At 46.0% G+C, this 25,069-nt stretch overlaps 1 protein-coding gene across 1 annotated transcript in view; it reads left to right on the top strand.

Moving 5' to 3' along the window:
* LOC119971355 (dynein heavy chain 5, axonemal-like) overlaps window positions 1-25,069 on the top strand; it is a 461,705-nt gene that overhangs the window by 336,250 nt on the left and 100,386 nt on the right. Inside the window, exons 71-73 of the mRNA XM_038806777.1 lie at window positions 12,442-12,594; window positions 19,009-19,254; window positions 19,790-20,009. Of these exons, the coding sequence (XP_038662705.1) occupies window positions 12,442-12,594; window positions 19,009-19,254; window positions 19,790-20,009 (619 nt within the window). The remainder of the gene's footprint in view (window positions 1-12,441; window positions 12,595-19,008; window positions 19,255-19,789; window positions 20,010-25,069) is intronic.

Below are 25,069 nucleotides of genomic sequence, written 5' to 3'. Positions count from 1 at the left end.
GATTGGCCATGCTAATTGCCCGTAGTGTCCTAATAAGTAAGGTTAAGGGGAGGGTTACGGGTATAGGGTGGATACGTGGGTTTGAGTAGGGTGATCATTGCTCGGCACAACATCGAGGGCCGAAGGGCCTGTTCTGTGCTGTACTGTTCTATGTTCTATGTACACAGGAAGTGATGCATCGGTAGCACGGGAGTTCTCCCCCCAGCATGGGCAGCCACATAGCATGTAAGAACTGCTAAGATCTCACAATAAATAGTTTAACCTGTTCGTCCTTTGTCATCATTTCCATACAACATTTGCAACATGTCCTCCTTGTTTGAAAACATACCACCCAATGTTCTGAGAAAATTGAATACAAATTTGACCTCTTTGCATGTGCACAGCGGCTCTTTTTGTAGAATAATACAAGCAGGAACTACTTCTCAAAGTGGGTGATGAATTTGTGGAACTCAGTGCCCCATAGTACGGTGGAATCTGAGTCATTAAATGTTTTGAAGAAAGAGATAGATATATTTTTGATTTTAAAAATGGGTTAAAGAGATAGGGGCAACAGGTGGGGAGGTGGATTTGAGACCAGGAAGAGATCAGCCATCGTCTGATTGAATGGCGGAGCAGGCTCGAAGGACTGAATTGCCTACTTCTGCTCCTAATTCCTATGTACCTATAACAATGGGTACGATGTCTCGACTTGTTCAGGGTGTGTGTTTTCAAAGCAAACTCTGAAAAATATACAACTTGATTAAACTAACTTGTAGATTTCTTTCACTCCCAAGTAACTGTGCAGCTTAACTCAATGTTATTGAAAACTTTAACTTAAATAAACATGTTTAAATTTGGGTCTCTTATTTATAAGCTTCCTGTAGGTTTGAACTTCCTGTTTATTAAATGATTTCTGGTGGTTGCCTTTGAGATCTGTTTGTAGGTGCACATAATTGCAGCGACTCCAACCATTTAGAAAGTGGTTACAAAAACGGGTAAAGAATAGCAAAACTTCTAAGTGTGGAGATTCACTTGTCACAGGGACAGTATGGTACACAGTATGTGCAGCAATGGAACCCTGGTAGTCAGGGAACAGGCTACAGGATGACAGCTGCTTGTGAATTTAAAAATGGGAAAAATAAAAATGGCAGATTTAAAATATTGAATTAAATTGTAGGTCCCCTTCTTGATTGAGTTATATATTTTTAAAAATTGTAACAGAATTAGAAGAGATACTTAGGAGGTAGGAAATGTTCAATGGGACTGCTATAATACTGAGAGAAACCAGGATCAGAGTAGCAATGGTGTGTTTTGTAGGAACTGGGAACAGACCGACTGGTCTGGTAGGATGATGGGGTAACTGAGTATAAATAATGAGAACTGCTGGGTTGCTGATGTGTACTGTGTAGCCTGAAACACAGAAAAGTGAGATTATGGCTTCATGTATGAATCAAAACCACTTTCTTTCAATTTTGAACACTGTTTTTCTGCTTTATGGTTCCTTTGATATTTCCTCCTTGTTTTAAGATTTGAGCGAATGAATGTCAAGTATCAGTACTGATAACATACTGGGGTCGCTGAATGCAGAGCAGAATGCTGGAGCAACTCAGTGCAGAGTATTGGGACTGGTAGAATGATGGGCGCAGAAGACTGTTACATGCTGCCAGCACTCGGAGTGACTGGATATTATTGAGCAGCAGTGCGCAACACTATTTCTAATGCAAATTAACACAGGGAGAACTGACGCAGTGTCCTAAAATGTGCAGTCAAATGTGCTATAATCTGATAGATTGGTGCACAGGAACCAGCTGCAAGAACCAAAACCAGATGCAATCTCAATTGAAGAGATCCAACCTGAATATAAGAAATTTAAGTGAAACAAGCTATAAGCTAAAGATTGATGACTATTAATGTTGTGTATTAAGAGAACTGGAAGCAATACAGATGCAAGGTGTTCGACGGGTGGACAGAGTTTAATTTCTGATGAGATGCTGGGATGGACAAGCAATAACTTCAGAATGAGCAGCAGTGATTGTGATTGTTCATAGATTTCATAGAATTTACAGTGCAGAAGGAGGCCATTCGGCCCATCGAGTCTGCACCGGCTCTTGGAATGAGCACCCTACCCAAGCCCATACCTCCACCCTATCCCCGTAACCCAGTAACCCCACCTAACACTAAGGGCAATTTGGACCCTGAGGGCAATTTAGCCTGGCCAATTCACCTAACCTGCACATCTTTGGACTGTGGGAGGAAACCGGAGCACCCGGAGGAAACCGACGCACACACGGGGAGAACGTGCAGACTCCACACAGACAGTGACCCAAGCCGGGATTCGAACCTGGGACCCTGGAGCTGTGAAGCATCTGTGCTAACCACTATGCTACCGTGCTGCCCCTCATCATGCCAGTCATGGTGCTAATCATCATGAGATAGCCTGAACAAATCAAAAATGTAATCAATTCGTAAGCAGACAAGATATTCAGATGTGGTAAATCTCCCTGATGCATCAATTTTTACAAAAACTTGAAAACAATATTTTTATATAATGTGTGTGAATGTGTATATAGATTTTAAAAATATGTGTATGTGAGCATAATAATGTGTGAGATCAGCAGCAGCACTCAGTTTTAGTCCAACCAATGTGACATGACAACTTGTCTTCCCCCATCTTCTTTCTGTCAATTTATAGTATATCATTATTCCAGTTTTTCCAAATGTAAGAAGGTAATCTAGCATTTCTCACGGTAGCATGGTGGTTAGCATCAATGCTTCACAGCTCCAGGGTCCCAGGTTCGATTCCCGGCTGGGTCACTGTCTGTGTGGAGTCTGCACGTCCTCCCCGTGTGTGCGTGGGTTTCCTCCGGGTGCTCCGGTTTCCTCCCACAGTCCAAAGATGTGCGGGTTAGGTGGATTGGCCATGCTAAATTGCCCATAGTGTAAGGTTAATGGGGGGATTGTTGGGTTACGGGTATACGGGTTACGTGGGTTTAAGTAGGGTGATCATTGCTCGGCACAACATCGAGGGCCGAAGGGCCTGTTCTGTGCTGTACTGTTCTATATGATACTTTTGGTGTCCTCAGTTGGGATTCTTCCAAGAACGTCTATGGGTGAAATGAGAAAGCAAAGGTGCAGCTGCCAGCCTGAGCTCAGAGCCCTATTTGCACTAATGTATCTGCCTGGTCAGAATGCAAACTCTTTCAGAAGAGAGCTCCATCCATGACCTGAGGTTACAGGCATACACAAATCTTAAATTCAAATGCAGTGCCCAGGTTCAGCAGCAAGCAGGTTGGGAAGATTTTTCTGAAATAAACCCACTTGCAATAAGGGAATCAGCAGCAGGATCAACGGATATTTAACGCAGCCCTAGCATTAACATCCCTCTTCCAGATTTCCTGGCTGATCACAGCATGTAGGCTTGTTACAACCTGCACGTTCTCAATGGAAATATCTCTTGTTTAAGGGACCCTGGCAAAGGTTAGATTGGTTGAATTATACATTGCTTCCAAGGCATCAGCAACCATTGGAATGCATGGCAACATGGGAAGGCACCCCCCCCACCCCCCTTGCCCTTTGTCCCCCACAATCCTAGATTTCTAACTCTTCCCTGGAGGTCCTACTGTGGAATCTGAAGGATTGCCGTGAAGTGGTGTTTCCTGCAGACGGGAGGGAGAGGCCAGCTTCCCAAACTGGGCAGGCATGGATGGAAATACCTCCAGCTCAGTGATGCTGAGCTGACATTTATTGCGGACGTGTATGCCCTGAATCACCCCGATGTCCATGAGTTCCCATATTTTGCAGTCCTACATCACCTACCCTGCCATTTTTATTATATGTCAACTCATTTATCTTAATTAATTTAGAAGTAATGTTGTTGTATAATGCTGGGAAAGTCAGAGTGTGGACGTTTGACACCTAATAATAGGATGCCACTCACTTCTCCAGCCCTCATGAGGCCATTAAAACTCCAGATTTGCGGGATTGCATGCCTCCTGCTCACTTTGTTGGCTATTTCCATCAAAGCAAGGATCAAAGCGGACTGTGGGAACTACCATGGAATCTCCCTACCCTCCATCGCCAGGAATATTGGGCGGAATTCTCCGACTCCCTGCAGGGTCAGGGAATCGCCCAGGGCCTTCGTAAATCCCGCCCCCGCCGTGGCCGGAATTCTCCGCCACCTGGGAATCGGCGGGGGTGGGAATTGCACCCCCGCCGATCGGCGGGCCCCCTGCGGCGATTCTCCGGCCCGCGATGGGCCGAAGTCTCGCCGCTGTCAGGCCTCTCTCGCCGACGTGGTTTAAACCAGCTCTGTGCCGGCGGGAGCAGGCGGCGCGATCGGGCCCCGGGGGCGATCGGACCCCGGGGGGTGCCTCCATGGTGGCCTGGCCCTCGATCGGGGCCCACCAATCGGCGGGCATGCCTGTGCCGTGGGGGCACTTTGTTCTTCCGCCGCCGCCATGGCTTCCACCATGGAGGAGGCGGAATAGATCCCCTCCACCACGCATGCGCCGGTGGTGACGTCAGTGGCTGCTGACGCTCCAGCGCATGCGCGGACTCACGTCGACCGGCAAAGGCCTTTCGGCCAGCCCCAACGCCGGTTGGCGTGGCGCCAAAGGCCTTTGGCGCCAGTCGGCGGAGCGGGAGCCACTCCGGCATGGGCCTAGCCCCTAAAGGTGCGGAAGGTTGGCGCCACTCCGCTACGCCGGGACCCACCGCCCTTCTGGGTAGGAGAGAACACCGCCCATTATTACCCGAATCCTCTTAGGCCAACTTCACCCAGTCTCTGGAAAAATCCTTCCAGAAAGCCCGTGTGGCTTCCGACCAAACCGTGGAAGAGCGGACACGATTTTCACTGCTCAGCTACTGCAAGAGAATTGCCAGCAGCAACATCAAGCACTCTACATGGCCTTCATCAACCTGACCAAGACTTTTGACTCAATCAATTGGGAAGTGCTATGGAAGACCCGGTCAAAGGCTGGCTGCCCAGAGAAATTCATCAACGTCCTCCAACTCCTTCATGACAAGATGTCACGGCAATCCTCACCAACAGAAATAATACAGATGCCTTTGAGGTCAAGGCTGGAGTCAAGCAGGGATGTGTAATCATGCCCACCCTTTTCTCCATCTTCATCACCGCCATCCTTCACCTTGTCAAGAGCAGGCTTCCCAGTGGAGTGGACATCACCTACAGGATGGACGGAAAACCTTTCAACCTCAACTGATTGAAATTCAAGAAGAAAACGACACCAACATCACTCATGCAACTTCAGTATGCTGATTACATCACCATCTCCATTCTCTCAGAAGATAATCTCCAAGCCATGCTTGACATCTTTGCGAAGCATATCAAAGAATCGGTCTCAGCCTTAAGAAGACTCAAGTCCTTTACCAACCCGCCCCAGGGCAAGATTTGGTCTGTCCCTCCATCAGGATCAACAGAGAAATCTATCAAACATGGAACATTTCCCATACTTCTCCTCTAAGGTTGACATTGATGTGGAGATCCAACATTGTGTCCAATCTACAAGCCTCTCCTTTGGACTCCTAAGGATGAGAATCTTTGACAACCACTGCATCCTTGCCGACACCAAGATCCTTGTGTGCAAGGCGACCATCCTCCCAGCGCTTCTGTACAGCTCAGAAATGTGAACTATATACAGACACCACCTCAAGCCCTGGAGAGGTGCCATCAACGCTGTCTGAGATAGATTCTCCACATCAGCTTGGAGGACAGGTGACAGTGTCTTTGAAGGAGCCAAGAGCACCAACATTGAGTCCATGATCATCCGAAACCACCTCCGCTGAGCCGGCCATGTGCTTAGGACATCAGAGTCCCGACTGGCAAAGCAAATCCTCTTTGCTCAGCTCAAAGAAGGTTTCCGAGCAAGAGAAGGATAAAGGAAGCAGTTTAAAGACATCCTGAAGGCTTACCTCAAGAAATACAATATAGGCATCAACGCCTGGGAGACCCTTGCTCTGAAGACACCTACTTGGAAGAACTTCTTGATTGAAGGGACACAATTCGTCAAGGACACCCATTGGCAAGATGCAGCTCTAGGATCGAGATAATCAGCCATGAAAGAACCCACAGAACCCATGACCAGTAACACAGAGTTTGTTAGGTGGACAATCATACCTGTGAGCAAGTAATCGCTAAAGACGAAGACCAAAGAACTATGTACAAAAATGAGTAATGTTTAAAATGAAAAATGTTAGGAGAGACAAATGGTGAAAGAGAGGGCAGCAGAGCAGAGCTACTGATCAGCTGTTCTGGGGAAATTTGCATACGTGCAGTGCGGTCAGCCTAAGTTGAAGGTGAACCTGCGAAGAAGACCCAAGGAGTTTGAGTAAAGGCAAGCAACCAGCAGAGGGCAGCAGAGCAGAGCTACTGATCAGCTGTTCTGGGGAAATTTGCATACGTGCAGTGCGGTCAGCCTAAGTTGAAGGTGGTTTGTGGAGGGGCTGTTGGCAAGTGACAGTTAAACCCGAAACACTTTGTGAGTGTTTCCCACCCTACCTCCTCCTCTAACCAACCCCCCCACCCCACGGTGGTTGGGAAGCGGGAGCAGGGGCCTGTCGTGAAGGTGAGTGAGTGCCTTTAAATTTGCTTACCTTTCAGCGGGATCAGGGTTTGAGGTAATATCAGGTAAGCTCTTCCTTTCTGTTTCTTTTTCTTGTTTTTTTTTTTTAATCTAGAGGGGATGTCAGGGAAGGCAGTACAATGCTCCTCCTGCAGAATGTTTGAGGTGAGGGACGCCGTCAGTGTCCCTGCTGATTTCATCTGTGGGAAGTGCACCCAACTCCAGCTCCTCAAAAACCGTGTTAGGGACCTGGAGCTTGAGCTGGATGAACTTCGGATCATTCGGGAGGCAGAGGGGGTCATAGATAGGAGCTTCAGGGAAGTAGTTACACCAAAGACTGGAGATAGATGGGTAACTGTAAGAGGGACTGGGAAGAAGCAGTCAGTGCAGGGACCCCCTGCGGTCGTTCCCCTGAGTAACAAGTATACCGTTTTGGATACTTGTGGGGGGGGGACTTACCAGGGGTAAGCCATGGGGTACGGGCCTCTGGCACAGAGTCTGTCCCTGTTGCTCAGAAGGGAAGGGGGGAAAGGAGTAGAACATTAGTAATTGGAGACTCAATAGTCAGGGGCACAGATAGGAGATTTTGTGGGAGCGAGAGAGACTCACGTTTGGTATGTTGCCTCCCAGGTGCAAGGGTACGTGATGTCTCGGATCGTGTTTTCCGGGTCCTTAAGGGGGAGGGGGAGCAGCCCCAAGTCGTAGTCCACATTGGCACTAACGACATAGGTAGGAAAGGGGACAAGGATGTCAGGCAGGCCTTTAGGGAGCTAGGATGGAAGCTCAGAGCGAGAACAAACAGAGTTGTTATCTCTGGGTTGTTGCCCGTGCCACGTGATAGTGAGATGAGGAATAGGGAGAGAGAGCAATTAAACACGTGGCTACAGGGATGGTGCAGGAGGGAGGGATTCAGATTTCTGGATAACTGGGGCTCTTTCTGGGGAAGGTGGGACCTCTATAGACAGGATGGTCTACATCTGAACCTGAGGGGCACCAATATCCTGGGGGGGAGATTTGTTAGTACTCTTTGGGGGGGTTTAAACTAATTCAGCAGGGGCATGGGAACCTGGATTGTAGTTTTGGGGTGCGAGAGATTGAGAGTAGAGAGGTCAGGAGCACAGTTTTGACTTCGCAGGAGGGCGGCAGTGTTCAGGTCTGTGGTTTGAAGTGTGTCTATTTCAATGCCAGGAGTATACGAAATAAGGTAGGGGAACTGGCAGCATGGGTTGGTACCTGGGACTTCGATGTTGTGGCCATTTCAGAGACATGGATAGAGCAGGGACAGGAATGGTTGTTGCAGGTTCCGGGGTTTAGGTGCTTTAGTAAGGTCAGAGAAGGGGGCAAAAGAGGGGGAGGTGTGGCGCTGCTAGTCAAGGACAGTATTACGGTGGTAGAAAGGATGCAAGATGGGGACTCTTCTTCCGAGGTAGTATGGGCTGAGGTTAGAAACAGGAAAGGAGAGGTCACCCTGTTGGGAGTTTTCTATAGGCCACCTAATAGTTCTAGAGATGTAGAGGAAAGGATGGCGAAGATGATTCTGGAAAAGAGCGAAAGTAACAGGGTAGTTGTTATGGGAGACTTTAACTTTCCTAATATAGACTGGAAAAGATATAGTTCGAGTACATTGGATGGGTCGTTCTTTGTACAATGTGTGCAGGAGGGTTTTCTGACACAATATGTTGACAGGCCAACAAGAGGTGAGGCCACTTTGGATTTGGTTTTGGGTAATGAACCAGGCCAGGTGTTAGATCTGGAGGTAGGTGAACACTTTGGAGACAGTGACCACAATTCAGTGACCTTTACGTTAGTGATGGAAAGGGATAAGTATACCCCGCAGAGCAAGAGTTATAGCTGGGGGAAGGGCAATTATGATGCCATTAGACATGACTTAGGATGTGTTGGTTGGAGAAGTAGGCTGCAAGGGTTGGGCACACTGGATATGTGGAGCTTGTTCAAGGAACAGCTATTGCATGTTCTTGATAAGTACGTACCAGTCAGGCAGGGAGGAAGGGGTCGAGCGAGGGAACCGTGGTTTACCAAAGAAGTGGAATCTCTTGTTAAGAGGAAGAAGGAGGCCTATGTGAAGATGAGGCGTGAAGTTTCAGTTGGGGCGCTTGATAGTTACAAGGAAGCGAGGAAGGATCTAAAGAGAGAGCTGAGACGAGCAAGGAGGGGACATGAGAAGTCTTTGGCAGGTAGGATCAAGGAAAACCCAAAAGCTTTCTATAGGTATGTCAGGAATAAAAGAATGACTAGGGTAAGAGTAGGGCCAGTCAAGGACAGTGGTGGGAAGTTGTGTGTGGAGGCTGAGGAGATAAGCGAGATACTAAATGAATACTTTTCGTCAGTATTCACTCAAGAAAAAGATAATATTGTGGAGGAGAATGCTGAGACCCAGGCTATTAGAATAGATGGCATTGAGGTGCGTAGGGAAGAAGTGTTGGCAATTCTGGACAAGGTGAAAATAGATAAGTCCCCGGGGCCGGATGGGATTTATCCTAGGATTCTCTGGGAAGCCAGGGAAGAGATTGCTGAGCCTTTGGCTTTGATTTTTAGGTCATCATTGGCTACAGGAATAGTGCCAGAGGACTGGAGGATAGCAAATGTGGTCCCTTTGTTCAAGAAGGGGAGTAGAGATAACCCCGGTAACTATAGGCCGGTGAGCCTAACGTCTGTGGTGGGTAAAGTCTTGGAGAGGATTATAAAAGATACGATTTATAATCATCTAGATAGGAATAATATGATTAGGGATAGTCAGCATGGTTTTGTGAAGGGTAGGTCATGCCTCACAAACCTTATAGAGTTCTTTGAGAAGGTGACTGAACAGGTAGACGAGGGTAGAGCAGTTGATGTGGTGTATATGGATTTCAGTAAAGCGTTTGATAAGGTTCCCCACGGTCGGCTATTGCAGAAAATACGGAGGCTGGGGATTGAGGGTGATTTAGAGATGTGGATCAGAAATTGGCTAGTTGAAAGAAGACAGAGAGTGGTAGTTGATGGGAAATGTTCAGAATGGAGTTCAGTTACGAGTGGCGTACCACAAGGATCTGTTCTGGGGCCGTTGCTGTTTGTCATTTTTATAAATGACCTAGAGGAGGGCGCAGAAGGATGGGTGAGTAAATTTGCAGACGACACTAAAGTCGGTGGAGTTGTAGACAGTGCGGAAGGATGTTGCAGGTTACAGAGGGACATAGATAAGCTGCAGAGCTGGGCTGAGAGGTGGCAAATGGAGTTTAATGTGGAGAAGTGTGAGGTGATTCACTTTGGAAAGAATAACAGGAATGCGGAATATTCGGCTAATGGTAAAATTCTTGGTAGTGTGGATGAGCAGAGGGATCTCGGTGTCCATGTACATAGATCCCTGAAAGTTGCCACCCAGGTTGATAGGGTTGTGAAGAAGGCCTATGGTGTGTTGGCCTTTATTGGTAGAGGGATTGAGTTCCGGAGCCATGAGGTCATGATGCAGCTGTACCAAACTCTGGTACGGCCGCATTTGGAGTATTGCGTACAGTTCTGGTCGCCTCATTATAGGAAGGACGTGGAAGCTTTGGAACGGGTGCAGAGGAGATTTACCAGGATGTTGCCTGGTATGGAGGGAAAATCTTATGAGGAAAGGCTGATGGACTTGAGGTTGTTTTCGTTAGAGAGAAGAAGGTTAAGAGGTGACTTAATAGAGGCATACAAAATGATCAGAGGGTTAGATAGGGTGGACAGCGAGAGCCTTCTCCCACGGATGGAGGTGGCTAGCACGAGGGGACATAGCCTTAAATTGAGGGGTAATAGATATAGGACAGAGGTCAGAGGTGGGTTTTTTACGCAAAGAGTGGTGAGGCCGTGGAATGCCCTACCTGCAACAGTAGTGAACTCGCCGACATTGAGGGCATTTAAAAATTTATTGGATAAGCATATGGATGATAAGGGCATAGTGTAGGTTAGATGGCCTTTAGTTTTTTTTTTCCATGTCGGTGCAACATCGAGGGCCGAAGGGCCTGTACTGCACTGTATCGTTCTATGTTCTATGTTCTATGTTCTAGAGTCCATTAAAAAGTCAATATATCCAGACACCTCCAGGTCCTTATGGGCCTCCATAATCCTGCCACAAGCTCAGCATCCTTCTAGGCAATAAAACTGTCAAAAGTCGGTGTCACCTCAGGAATACCACCTCAATGACAGGTGAACAGGCCTCACCAACCTCAACGGGTGCAGCAGGTTGAGCAAATTCAGGAGCCCTTGGATCCCTTTGACCGGACAGAGTAACAGGAATGTTCACAATGCTGACTCTGAGCTGGGGGCCAGCACCCCTCGATTCCTCAAGTGGTTGACGTGCTTTCTGATGGTCTTCTCATTAACACTGACCACAAATGACACTGGCCCCAACTGGGACACAACTGTCCTGCTAACCGAGGCGGACCTGAAGCGAAATTACAGACCAAAACTGGGTCTTCCACCCAGAATGACCGACTGCTCCACTGCTCTACCAGCAGATTCTTCTGGGAGGCCTGACGTGCCTCCACCCTCCTCGCCAAATTTAGAAACACAAGGTCCAATTGCATTCTCAACTGGTGACCTACAGCAGCTGAGTGGATGTGACCCCCCATAGTGGAGTGTGGTATTGAGTTGTACAACAAGAAAAAAATAACTCCCCACTAGCGAAGTGGTTTATCAGATTGTTTCCTCATTGCGTTCTTGACAGTCAGAACAGCCCTCTCAAATAAACCATTAGACACTGAGCCATCCTCGTGTTAGTATGCCATTTGCTCGCACACAAACCTGGAAACCATAGCAAGTAAAGGGGGTGCCATTGACCAAATCAATCAATTCGGGAAGTCCATGAATGGCAAGCAGTCGGCACAGGAATTCACCATGGCCGCTGAGGTAATGAACCCCGTCTCTTGAACTGATAGCCACTTAGAATGTGCATCTACCAGGGCTAAACCTACCTTGCCCATAAAAGAACCCGCATAGTCAACGTGGACCCTGGTCTACGGGCGATCTGGCCATTCCCAAGAGAGAGCACCAGCGACATTATGACACACAGACATTCAACCAATAGGTCAATAAGATAGGACACAACCAATGGCCAGTCAAGACACACCCAGAGGTGACACTACCACAAGGGGGCTACCCATATAAAAGGACAGGGCACGCATGCTCTTTCTCTTTCCACAGGCGACACTCAGAGAGACAGGGGCAGATCAGGGAAGCATCACACTCACAACATGGATTAGAGGAGACTGGTTAGTTAGATCGAGTTACTATAGTAAGATAGCAGGAGAGTCGAACCCAAGTAGGAGAATTGTTAACTGTTCAATAAATGTGTTAAATCTATCGCCAAGTCTGAACCTTTCTTTGTCAGAGTACACATCAAGGAGCAGCTCATGCAACGTGAAGAAGCATAACACAACAGGTACCATATGGCGATGGAGGACACCTGCTCCCTGTGGCCATAAAGGTCATGGCAGCCATCAACCTTTATGCTATGAGTCATTCCAGGACTCTACAGATGACCTGTGTGACATGTCGCAGGCATCCATCCATTAGCCTTTGGACATGATACATTACGACCTGAACCAGGCCCAACAGGATGAAGGGACTTCAGCAACATTGCTGGTCTGCCACAGGTGCAGGGGGAGATGGACTGCACCCATGTCGTTCTTCATGTCCCTTGGCACCCGTGGGTCCCCTCCATAAATTGGAGGGGGTCCCACTCCCTCAATGTTCAGCAGGTCTGTGACCACAGATGCGATTCATGCACATGTATGCCCGTTTTCCAGGGAACATGCTTGACAGCTACATCTCCAACCAATTGTAGATCACTGGCATTTTCAAGGGTCACCTCAGGTTGCAGGGATGGTTTCTAAGGGCCATCCCTGGTATGTAGATTGCTCGAAATGAGAAGCAGTGGAAAAACTGGTACGATAAAGATGCTCCAGAAGAGGAGGAGCTCATGCCTGATGGTTACCATCAATCTCTAGATTGTTTTGGCAAGCTTTTACTGGTCCGATCCTGGTGTCCTGACAGAACAATTGCACAGGTAGACCTTTTGTAAATATAAACTGGACTAATAACCTGCTCAGTAAAACCACCATTTGGTATTGAAGTATACAGAAATTATATAACAGAGGCAAGCTGATTCACCCATCCAGTCTGTGTTGGTGTATATCTAGCACACAAGCTGCAGTCCTAATCCTATTTATTCTGAGGTCTTGGCTGGTGGTGCCAGTGCGTGGGCCAGAGACCACAGCAAAGGCCAGTCAACGATGCTCACAGTGCCATCCAATCTGTAATTTAGCGGTGCATTGGCCTCCTAAAGTTATGGCTCCCCTGCTGCCTCGACAGGTTCAGTGGGCCCTCCAATACAGCCCTTAGAGAGTGGTCTGCCGTGCCTTACACAGCCCTGCTCTGCAGCAAGGCACCAACCTTTCTGAAGGTGCTCTCGAGGAGTGGAACATGTCTCCAGAGGATGGAGTCGAGCCAAAGACTGCTGAGGATTTGGACGATATAGGCAGGCGAGAGTGAGGGTGCGCAAAGGCAGGAGAGTTAGAAATGCGCTCATCACTTTCTGTTTTATGAGGAGGACTAGCTTGTTATCCAACAGCGTGCCCACACAGGATGTCGTGGCCCCTTTCTGACCAGGAGAAGAAGGTGGCCCAGATGTCGATCATCAGGGTACAGGGGCTGGGGGTTCCTTGAGTGCCTGCTGCCCTTTCTATGCAGCAAGATGATGCTCCTCATCTATTGCTTATGTCTGCCCCTGTCTGTCTGCTGGCAGCACGTTGACACCCTGGCTCATAGAATCTCATAGAATTCCTACAGTGCAGAAGAAGGCCATTCAGTGCCAAGGTACCAAGCTGGCATTTTTCACATGTTAGCGATCAGGCTGTGGGTGGCTCATAGTGAGGGGGGAGTCGGGGGTCGCGTCAGAGGCTCCAGAAATTGGGATGCCAGTTATAAATGGCCTGCCGATTTCTCGCTACACCAAGGAGTTCTGGCGAGTGGAGTTCCTCAGTGCAGAAAATGGGGCAGTATGTGGCCGCGGCCGCGTGTTCCCCACTGAGACCCCTATCTAACACGAGTGCTGCTCGATAGTGTTGTGAATGTTGGGATACATGCGGCTAAACACGGTCACTATGGGACTTTGTTTCCATTTGGTTAAATGGCACCCTTTGTGATTTTCTTCGGAAAACTCTGCCCATGTATTTGACATGCAAATGGTGCTACGGCTTTCATTGTAAGCTTCTTAAACTAATGAATATTGTATTAAATGATGTGCTTTTAGGAGGTATTTGAGATAAAAGGCATTTGCACAAGACCAACTCAGTTGGAAAAAATAGGAGGTGTGCCTCAAAATATTTTATAGTATAAAGGTGTACCGTGACAACTAAAAGGTTGGGAACCACTGCGATAAAGGAGTCAAGGGTTATGGGGAATAGGGAGGAAAAGCAGAGTTGAGGCCAGGATGAGATCTTCTATGGATCTGAATTGCGGAACAGGCTCAAGGGGTCTTATGACATACTCCTTACCTATTTCTTATGTTCTGATGTTTAACAGATGTCAAAGTGATGGTTAAATAGGGCAGCACGGTAGCATAGTGGTTAGCACAATTGCTTCACAGCTCTAGGGTCCCAGGTTCGATTCCCGGATTGGGTCACTGTCTGTGCAGAGTCTGCACATTCCCCCCGTGTGTGCGTGGGTTTCCTCCGGGTGCTCCGGTTTCCTCCCACAGTCCAAAGATGTGCAGGTTAGGCGAACTGGCCATGCTAAATTGCCCTTAGTGTCCAAAATTGCTCTTAATGTTGGGTGCGGCTAATGGGGATAGGGTGGAGGTGTGGGCTTCGGTAGGATGCTCTTTCCAAGAGCCGGTGCAGACTCGATGGGCCGAATGGCCTCCTTCTGCACTGTAAATTCTATGAAAAAAAATTTGTGGATTTACAGTATTAATAACTGAAGCTCCTTAAAAAAGGTACAAGATGGGAGATGTGATTGGATCAAAGATGTCTAACTTTAGAATGCAAAAAATAAATAGCAGCTGTTAAAAATTCTTTGCAACCATAAACCCAAAAATGTCAAAAACAATTACGTTTACCTCAATCCAATGTTACATTTCTTTTTCAGATATTTTTATGGTTTAAAAACACACTGTCGAATTTTGCTGAATAGAATTGGCAACACATGATTTCCCCCAATGGTTTAACAATTTATTTGTTTTTTTTATTAAATGACGTTCAGCTACATCTCATAAAAATGTAAACAGCAGCGGTAAATATTCACTCAGTGATAAGGGTAGATGTTATGAATTAGTTCTCCCTTTGCAGAGATTTGTAGCACAATTTAGATTGTCAGGTGTGTGGAGATCAGTGTATTCATATGGCAACCTGGCCAATTTTCCACATGTTTATTTTAATGAATGCAAGATCAGGTGGACTGCTAAATGGGCAGGCTGGACTCAGTGCCTAATATCATGAATGCTGGCACAGAGAGGCCGTGTTAATCCTGTTAACTGTTTTGACTTTGAGCCTTTATTGTATGTAATACGAGATCTGTTGTGAATGAAATGTTACAGAAGAATTCAATTGCCTAAAGGTACTTATGCTCTAGTAATTGACAACTGTTTATTTATTACATTTGTAGATTGCTCGAAATGAGAAGCAGTGGAAAAACTGGTATGATAAAGATGCTCCAGAAGAGGAGGAGCTCATGCCTGATGGTTACCATCAATCTCTAGATTGTTTTGGCAAGCTTTTACTGGTCCGATCCTGGTGTCCTGACAGAACAATTGCACAGGTGGACCTTTTGTAAATATAAACTGGACTAATAACCTGCTCAGTAAAACCACCATTTGGCATAGATGTATACAGAAACTATATAACAGAGGCAAGCTGATTCACCCATCCAGTCTGTGTTGGTGTATATCTAGCACACAAGCTGCAGTCATAATCCTATGTATTGTGTTCTCATATCTCTTTATTCAATTTCACCCAACTTATTTCTAAACTTTCATCATTGAAATATTTGCACTGTATCAGGGCATTGTCAGCTCTCCTACTGCAACTACATGGCTTGATGAATTGCCAATCTACCCCAGCCAGGGTCATCTGATACTATTTGATTCCAATGCAGTCCATTTGATAGTCTTGTTCTTACCTTCCCCACAGGAATCCACTGCTTCAAACTGGTTGGAGGCAGCAATCTGCTCTCTGGATGTTCTTGCTTTAGCCTGTCCCTCCTTGCTTCCCCGACAGCTGGATACTTACCACTCCTTCTCTGACAACTGCAAGCTTCCTGTTTCTAAGCAGGGTCACGGCCTCTGAAACTCTTGTTCCAGAAACCGTTCTCTTTCCCTGATACATTGAATTGGCTCCAGCTTCTGTGAGTATAAACTGAAATAATCTCAGCTGGAGACAATTTTCCCAGATGTGTTTGTTCATGTTAACTTGAAACTCCTACAACTTGCAGAAACTGTCCATCACTGCTCCTCCTATAGTGCCATTCTTAAAACTTCTTCCAGTTTATAAATAAACTGTTGACAGTTTAATTCGTCAATGAGAAAGAAATAGGCATATACAATGAACACTGCTTTGAAGATTCAGTCCTTGCTATTAACAAAATATAGTAAAAAGGAACAGGAGTAGGCATTCGGCCCTTTGAATCTTTTCCAGCATTCATTAAGATCATGGCCAACCATCCAACTCAATAGCCTGTTTCCATCTTCCCGCCATATCCGTGCTGCCATTAAGGGCAGCACGGTAGCATGGTGGTTAGCATAAATGCTTCACAGCTCCAGGGTCCCATGTTCGATTCCCCGCTGGGTCACTGTCTGTGCGGAGTCTGCACGTCCTCCCCGTGTGTGCGTGGGTTTCCTCCGGGTGCTCCGCTTTCCTCCCACAGTCCAAAGTTGTGCGGGTTATGTAGATTGGCCATGATAAATTGCCCGTAGTGTCCTAAAGAAAAGTAAGGTTAAGGGGGGTGGGGTTGTTGGGTTACGGATATAGGGTGGATACGTGGGTTTGAGTAGGGTGATCATTGCTCGGCACAACATCGAGGGCCGAAGGGCCTGTTCTGTGCTGTACTGTTCTATGTTCTATCCTTTGATCCATTTTGCACCAAGAACTATCTAATTCCTTCTTGAAAACATGCAATGGCCTCAACTGCTTTCCATGGCAATGAATTCCACAGGCTTGCCACTCTCTGGGTGATGAAATTTCTCCACATCACAGTCCCAAATGGTCTACCCCATATCCTCAGACTGTGACCCCTGATTCTGGATCCCCCAACATCGGGAACATCCTTCTTGCATCTACCCTGTCTAGTCCTATTAGACTTTTACAGGTTTCTATGAGGTACCCCCTCATTCTTCTGAACTCCAGCAAATATAATCCTAACTGACTCAATCCCTCCTCATATGTTAGTCCCACCATCCTAAGAATCAGTCTGGAAACCTTTGCTGCACTCCCTCTATAGCAAGAACATCCTTCCTCAGATAAGGAGACGAAAACTGCACACAATATTCCAGGTGTGGTCTCACCAACAACCTGTATAATTGTAGAAAGACATCCCTGCTCCGGTACTCGAATCCTATCACTGTGAAGACCAACATACCATTTGCCTTCTTTACCGCCTGGGGCTGGCTTAGCACATGACTAAATTGCTGGCATTGAAAGCAGACCAAGGCAGGCCAGCAGCATGGTTGCATTCCCATACCAGCCTCCCCGAACAGACGCCGGAATACGGCGACTAGGGGCTTTTCACAGTAACTTCATTTGAAGCCTACTTGTGACAATATGCGATTTTCATTTCGATTTCATTTGCATTCTTACCTTCAGCGACTGGTGTACGAGGACACCCAGGTCTCATTGCAAATTACTTCTCTCAAGTTATAGTTATCATTCAGATGATTATCTGCCTTCCTGTTTTTGCTAACAAAGTGAATAACCTCACATTTATCCACAACATTCTGCATCTGCCATGCATTTGCCGACTCATTCAGCTTGTCCAAATCACACTGAAGCATCTCTGCATCCTCTTCACAGCTCACCATCCCGCCCAGCTTTGTGTCATTTGCAAATTTAGTTCCCTCATCTAAATCATCAATACATGTGAATAGCTGGGGTTCCAGTACCGATGTAGGCACACACTGATGGTTTGATTATGTGGAGCAGGGTTTGAACCCACGATCCTCTGTTTTGGAGGCAAGAGTGAAAATAATACCCTCTGGGCAAAAGTAACAATAGTTAAAGGTATAACTGTTCCTTAAAATGAGGGACCTCACCACCTCGACTGAGGTTAGGTAACTGTGCGTGGTTCCCTGTTTTGCAGTTCGTAGAGTCATAGATGTTTACAGCATGAAAACAGGCCCTTTGGCCTAACTTGTCCATGCCGCCCAGTTTTTACCACTAAGCTAGTACCAATTGTCCGCATTTGGCTCATATCCCCCGATACCCAGCTTTCCCATATAACTGTCTAATGCTTCGACTATTGCATCTGGCAGCTCATTCCAGATACTCACCACCCTCTGTGTGAACAAATTGCCCCTCTGGACCTTTTTGTATCTCTGCCCTCACACCTTAAACCTATGCCCTCTAGTTTTAGACTCCCCTACCTTTGGGAAAAGATTTTGACTATCTGCCTTATCTATGCTGCTCATTATTTTATAGACCTCTATAAGATCAGGCTCCAGGGAAAAAAGTCCCAGTCTATCCAGCCTCTCCTTAGCTCAATGGGCTAGACAGCAGGTTTGTAATGGAGAACAAGGCCAACAGTGCGGGTTCAACTCAGCTTACCCGAAAAGGGGGCCGGAATGTGGCGACTCGGGGTTTTTCACAGTAACTACATACTTGTGACAATGAAAGATTATTATTATTAACTCAAACCATCATTCTAGTAAATCCTTTCTGCACTCCTAGTTTAATAATATCCTTTCTATAATAGGGTGACCAGATCTGTACACAGTATTCCAAATGTGGCCTTACTTGTACTACTTCAGCAAGATGTCCCAACTCCTGTATTCAATGTTCTGACCAATGAAACCAAGCATGTCGAGTGCCTTATTCACCGCCCTGTCCACCTGTGACTCCACTTTCAAGGAGCTATGAACCTGTTCCCCTAGATCTCTGTTCTATTACTCTCCCCAACTCTCTACCATTAACTGAGTAGGTCCTGCCCCAATTCGATCTACCAAATTGCATCACCTCACATTTATCTAAATTAAACTCCATCTGCCATTCATTGGCCCACTGGCACAATAGATTATCAGAGTCAGCGATCTGATGGGGTGATTTTCACAGAACCCCATTGTATTTGTATTTGGCTACAATAAGAACTGCAGAGATGTTGCACTTAACTATAATTTTGAATTTTTTGTGATAATTTCATTTAAGATATATTAACAAAATAGAGATACAATATTTGCATTTAAATTTTTTTTAAATGTATGTTTTTATGCATTTAGGCCCGCAAGTACATTATCGATTCCATGGGCGAGAAGTATGCGGAAGGTGTTATTCTGGACCTTGAAAAAAGCTGGGAGGAATCTAACACCAGGACCCCTCTCATCTGTTTCCTCTCCATGGGTTCTGATCCTACAGACCGCATCATTGCCCTTGGAAAGAGACTGAAAATTGAGACTCGCTATGTTTCTATGGGTCAGGGCCAAGAGACACATGCGCGCAGATTGCTTCAGCAGACAATGTCAAGTGTAAGAGGATTTAGCATTCACCAATTTATGTACAAACCTGTTCATTACAGATGTCTGTGTCCCTTACATAGTATCTGTGCGGCCAAAGATAATACATTTATCTCCGTTCCCTTAAATGGCAAATTAGTTCAGTTAACGTGTTTCTTTGAGATCTTGTAGTTTTATTGTATAGAGGTCTTGCAAACAGTCTACTATTTTCAAGATTTCAACTACCTCCTGCATCAAAGTATTGTCACAGGACATTGAAAATCAACAATACTGCAAATTGAGTGCTGTATAATCACAATCTCTTTTTCTGGTTAAAGCCCTTATCTCAACAACTTAATGGAGTGAGTTGCCAAATGGAGGCCAGCCACTAACTAGTAAAGATGTGTGAAAAAAATCAGGAAGAGAGTCTGATTAGGGACGTTAGTGTAACAACCACAGAAGGAGAAGAGCAAATTACTAGATCTTTTCACCTTTAAATAATAACTTTTGTGTTTGCTTTTAAGTTCATATGAAATTAATGTAATTGGCTTTTGGGATTTATTTTTAGGGAGGTTGGGCTTTACTTCAGAACTGCCACCTTGGACTGGATTTCATGGATGAATTGATGGACACGATTACTGAAACGGAGACTATTCAGGACTCATTCCGACTCTGGATAACAACTGAGGTCCACAGATACTTTCCTATCACCCTGCTGCAAATGGCAATAAAGTTTACCAATGAACCACCTCGAGGATTAAAAGCCGGTCTGAAGCGTACATACACAGGTAAAAAAAAGTCCTTTTCTAAATTATCAGGTGAAGTAATTTTATGCTTGAATGACTTCCCAAGTGTGCATCCATATGGACTGGATTGAAACCTGATGAAAGTTTTAAAATTACTTTCCTTCCTTTAATGTCCTATGCCCTCCTGAAGGCACTGACTACTCTGATAGATGGGTCCAACAGCTTTGGCTGCTCTCATTGCACCTTACTTCGGGCGGCACAGTAGTTAACACTGCTGCCTCACAGCTCCAGGGACCCGGGGACTGCCTGTGTGGAGTTTGCACTTTCTCCCTGTGGCTGCGTGGGTTTCCTCCGGATGTTCCGGTTTCCTCCCACAGTCCAAAGATGGAAGGTGGATTGGCCATGCTAAATTGCCCCTTAATGTCCAAAAAGGATAGGTGGGGTTACTGGGTTATGGGGATAGGGTGGAGGCATGGGCTTAAATTGGGTGCTCTTTCCAGGACCGGTGTAGACTCGATGGGTCGATTCAGCTCCTGCTGCACTGTAAATTCTATGATTAAGTTACCATATGTAAGCCATGTCAATGAGCAGGGTATCCAAATATGGGGAGGTAAGGGGTACTGCACCCCATTGATATCCTCACCCAATGTCCACACATGCGTGTCCTTGCATGAGAAATCACAACATTTGTAATGATCAGGAACAGGAACCCCTTCTCATTTAAAACAAATAATTGTCTTTGCTAATCCAGGAATAATGCAAAAATTGCATTCACGTTTTGTCTAATTAAAGCTACCCAAACGAATTACTCGTGTAAAATGAAGCACAAATTATTGTAATATGGATTGGTAATTCACAATTGAGTTTCCACTGATCCTTAAATTGCTATTCATATTTGAACAAATCTTTATAATGGGCTGAGACAGGAGTTTATGTGAGGAGTTTCCAGCACAATAAAGCAGACAGACTTGGATGTAACAAATCACACTGCGTAGTTTCATATGAAGGTGGCAAACAGTGTCCACATTAAACAATGCCCGCATGGAAAATAAGAAGTAATCTTATGCCCAATTGATAAATGTATACCAGTCCATTTCTCGCTTCCTATGCTCAAGGCCACAAAGCTACTTATTCTCAATATAGTTTCACCTTTTCCTTCTACTACAAGCTCTTTACCTTTTACTGGTCTTTATTGTAAGTATCTCCATTTGCAGCTTGGAAAGCTGCTTGCTTCTTAACCAAATATAAGATTATATTTTTAAGCCGAAGTAGTTATAGCATTTGTGGGCCTTGGTATCCCATGTAGAAGGAATAACTTGACCTTGGTACCTTACACACACGACTACATCTTATTGATCACTGCTCTGGAATTGCAGACCGTTTGGAACGTTACATTCTGCACGTTGATTAATTGTTATTTGCAGACCAGCATTCCATGCATTTTCATGTTGTGAGAATCAGGGTTTTCCAGCATAGTTCCACTTGGCTGCAGGATCAAATTATGATATGAGAAATCACCGGAGTGTTAAATACAGTTCAGGACTTGGATACAAATTGAGTTCCTCTCACACTAGGAATTTAATTTCCAAGCCTCACCTGACATTCATACTATGTCATTCCTCAGCATGCTTTGTGTTGGCTCCGATCACCACACTGGAGGGCAGCAGATGGCGATATTAAAAAAGAGTCAAAATTGCCAAATCCTTGAAATGTAGTAAACAATTGAAAAATATATTTGTCAACTTGGATTATTTTCTGCTGAAAACTGCCTTGCTGTTGTAAGGGCAGTTAAGATTCAACAACAACTACTGGAATGACATAGAGGCTCAATCTTGTAAAAAGAACAGGGGCTGGATTCTCCCCTACCCGGCGGGGCGGGGGGTCCCGGTGGGATGGAGTGGCGTGAACCACTCCGGCGTCGGGCCGCCCCAAAGGTGCAGATTTCTCTGCACCTCTAGGGGCCAAGCACTAACCTTGAGGGGCTAGGCCCGCACCAGAGTGGTTGGCGCTCCGCCGGCCGGCGGGAAAGGCCTTTGACGCCACGCCAGCCGGGGCCAAAGGGACTGCGCTGGCCGGCGGAAGTCGGCGCATGCGCCGGTGCATCAGCGGCTGCGTGAAGGCTATGGCCAACGCGGAAGGAAAAGAGTGCCCCCACGGCACAGGCCCGCCCGCCGATTGGTGGGCCCCGATCGCAGGCCAGGCCACCGTGGGGGCACCCCCCCGGGGCAAGATCGCCCCGCGCCCCCCTCAGGTCCCCGGAGCCCGCCCGCACATCCAGTCCCGCCGGTAAGGGAGGTGTTTTGATTCATGCCGGCGGGACCGGCATTACAGCAGCGGGACTTCGGCCCATCGCGGGCCGGAGAATCGCCGGGGGGACCCGCCGACAGGCGCGGCACGATTCCCGACCCCGCCGAATCTCTGGTGCTGGAGACTTCGGGAGACAGCGGGGGCGGGATTCACGCCGCCCCCCCCCCGGCGATTCTCCGACCCGGCGGGGGGTCGGAGAATCCAGCCCCAGGTTTCTCTTTTTTGGATTCATTTATGGGATGTGAACTTTTCTGGTTAGGCCAGCATTCATTGCTCATCCCTAAATGCCCTTGAGAAGATGATGGTGAGCTGCCTTCTTGAACTGCTCCAGTCTATTGGTAGGTACACCCACAGTGTTGTGAGGGAGGGCGTCCAGAATTTTGACCTAGAAACAGTGAAGGGACAGCGATATATTTCCAGGTAGGATGATGAGTGGCTTGAAGGGGAACTTCCAGGTGGTAGTGTTCCAATGCCACCTTTGTCCTTCTAGAAGGTAGCAGATATGTTTAGAAGGTGCTGCCTGAGGAGTCTTGGTGAGTCCCTGCAGTGCATCTTGTAGACGGTACACACGGAGATTGAAACTAAAAAGAGACGGCATGCACCAATTCAATAGACAACAAAGGAGACAATGACAAAGGGCAATGTGAAAAGGTTAAGACATCAAAAAACAGTTAGAAAGGCAAACACAAATTACAAAATTAAATTATCAAGGAACATTAAAAGAGATTGTATTTGGCATACACTTGAATAACAAAAGAAAAATCAGGATAGTGATTTGGCCACTATGGGATACACACAATAATGGTATTGTGGTAGTGCACAGCGGAAAGCAGAAATATGAAATAATTACACTGCCTTGCTGTTTACTTGGGAGGCTAACGTGGTGGATCTGACATTAGAAGAAGCGAACAAAAACATATAATGATATTTAAGATAAAAATAGGCAAGATCAGTGATAAACTAATTCAACTTAGAGAGGATAAAAATCCTGGTCCAGATGGTTTGCATTTATGCACATTAAAAGAAGTTAATAAAGAGATAGCACAGGCACTTTTACATGCAGTTAAAATGGAAACTGTGCCAGAGGATCAGTGGACAACTATTGTGATTCCTAAATTAAAAAATTGAGATCGACCAAGTTCAGGGATTTATTGACCAATCAACTTAAAGTTGGTGGTCAGAAAGGTAATGGAATTCTTCTCGAAGATGCAGTCGGAAATCACCTTGGCACTGAAAATATATAAAACAATCAGCGTGGATTTTCACAGGGCATGTCATATTTGATCAACTTTTAACAGAGGCTGTGGGTATTGGGATGAATGTTGGGAGGTGGTGAGTTGGGTTGTATTGTTATCACGGAGTTACACCAAACACTAAACAGTCTTAACAATTCCCGACTAAGATCTGGGTAAGTGATGTGTATCGAGCTCAAACTTTCAACACTGAGATCAGTGTAAAATACATTTCTGGTGGTCTGGGACAGCGCAAATAAGCCCATCGGAGATTTAAACTTACCGAACAATTGATAGCAACCTATGCTGCATCAGGATTTCCACTGGGTTACACCATGCACCAGCAGCTTAGGTTCAGTGCATCACCACTCCTGCTCCTGGGAAAAGTGGCTAGGGGACAAGTAGCAAAGTGGCTAAAAACAATAAAGAGAAAGCTCAACCTGGCAAAAGGTAAAAAATGGTGTTTCACAAGGATTATTGCTGAGACTACTGCTGATCACCATTCACGTAAACCATTTGGATTCAGGAATCACAAGTACAATTTTAAAATTTGCAGATGACACCAAATTGAATTGTGTAGTTAATACAAAGGAAACCTGACAAAATACAGGAAGTCATTAATGAACGTGACTAGGGGCTTTTCACAGTAACTTCATTGAAGCCTACTCGTGACAATAAGCGATTTTCATTTCATTTCATTTCAACTTGCAGAATGGGTGTGCAATTGGCTGACGAACTTCAATATGAACTGATTGGTCTTGCAAGAAGAATTAAAAGCCACATCATCCTTGAAAAATAAGTGCCCAAATGTGGTTGAGGAACAAAGGGATCTGTGGGCGCAGATGCGCACTACTAAAAATAATATATAAAGCTGTGAAAAAAAAACAAGCAATTCACATGGGTTCATTTCTAGAGGGATAGAATTGAAAAACAGAGAAGTTATGATAAAATTGTATAGAGCATTGGTTAGACCATACTTGGTGGTCTCATTTCTGGTCTCCTTTGTTATGACCAAGTTTGGAGGGCTGAATAACTTCCTCTCTTTTCCACTTTTGGGTTATGAGAGAGTTAGAATTTTTCGGAAATTGTGATTTTTCAATTCAATATTTCACAATATGTAAAGCATAAGAAATAAGTCAGCCACTCCTGAGTTACACAGAGCAGGGGTAGGCCATTCTGCCCTTCAAGCCTTCTCTGCCATTCACTATGATCATGGCTGATCATCCAACTCTGTGACCCGTTCCTGCTTTCCCCCCCACCCCGATCCTTTGATCCCTTTAGCCACAAGAGCTATGTCTACTTCCTCCTAGAAAACAAATAAGTTAACAAGTAAGTGTTACATAGAATTTACAGTGCAGAAGGAGGCCATTCGGGCCCATCGAGTCTGCACCGGCTCACCGGCTCTTAGAAAGAGCACCCCACTTAAGCCCCATACCTCCACCCTATCCCCGTAACCCAGTAACCCCACCTAATCTTTTTGGACACTAAGGGCAATTTAGCATGGCCAATCCACCTATCCTGCTCATCTTTGGACCGTGGGAGGAAACCGGAGCACCCGGAGGA

The sequence above is a fragment of the Scyliorhinus canicula genome, chromosome 9 (assembly GCF_902713615.1).
Source record: "Scyliorhinus canicula chromosome 9, sScyCan1.1, whole genome shotgun sequence".
Lineage (NCBI taxonomy): Eukaryota > Metazoa > Chordata > Chondrichthyes > Carcharhiniformes > Scyliorhinidae > Scyliorhinus > Scyliorhinus canicula.
Note: the sequence above shows the minus strand (reverse complement) of the source record. Positions and strands in the feature narration are given on the sequence as shown.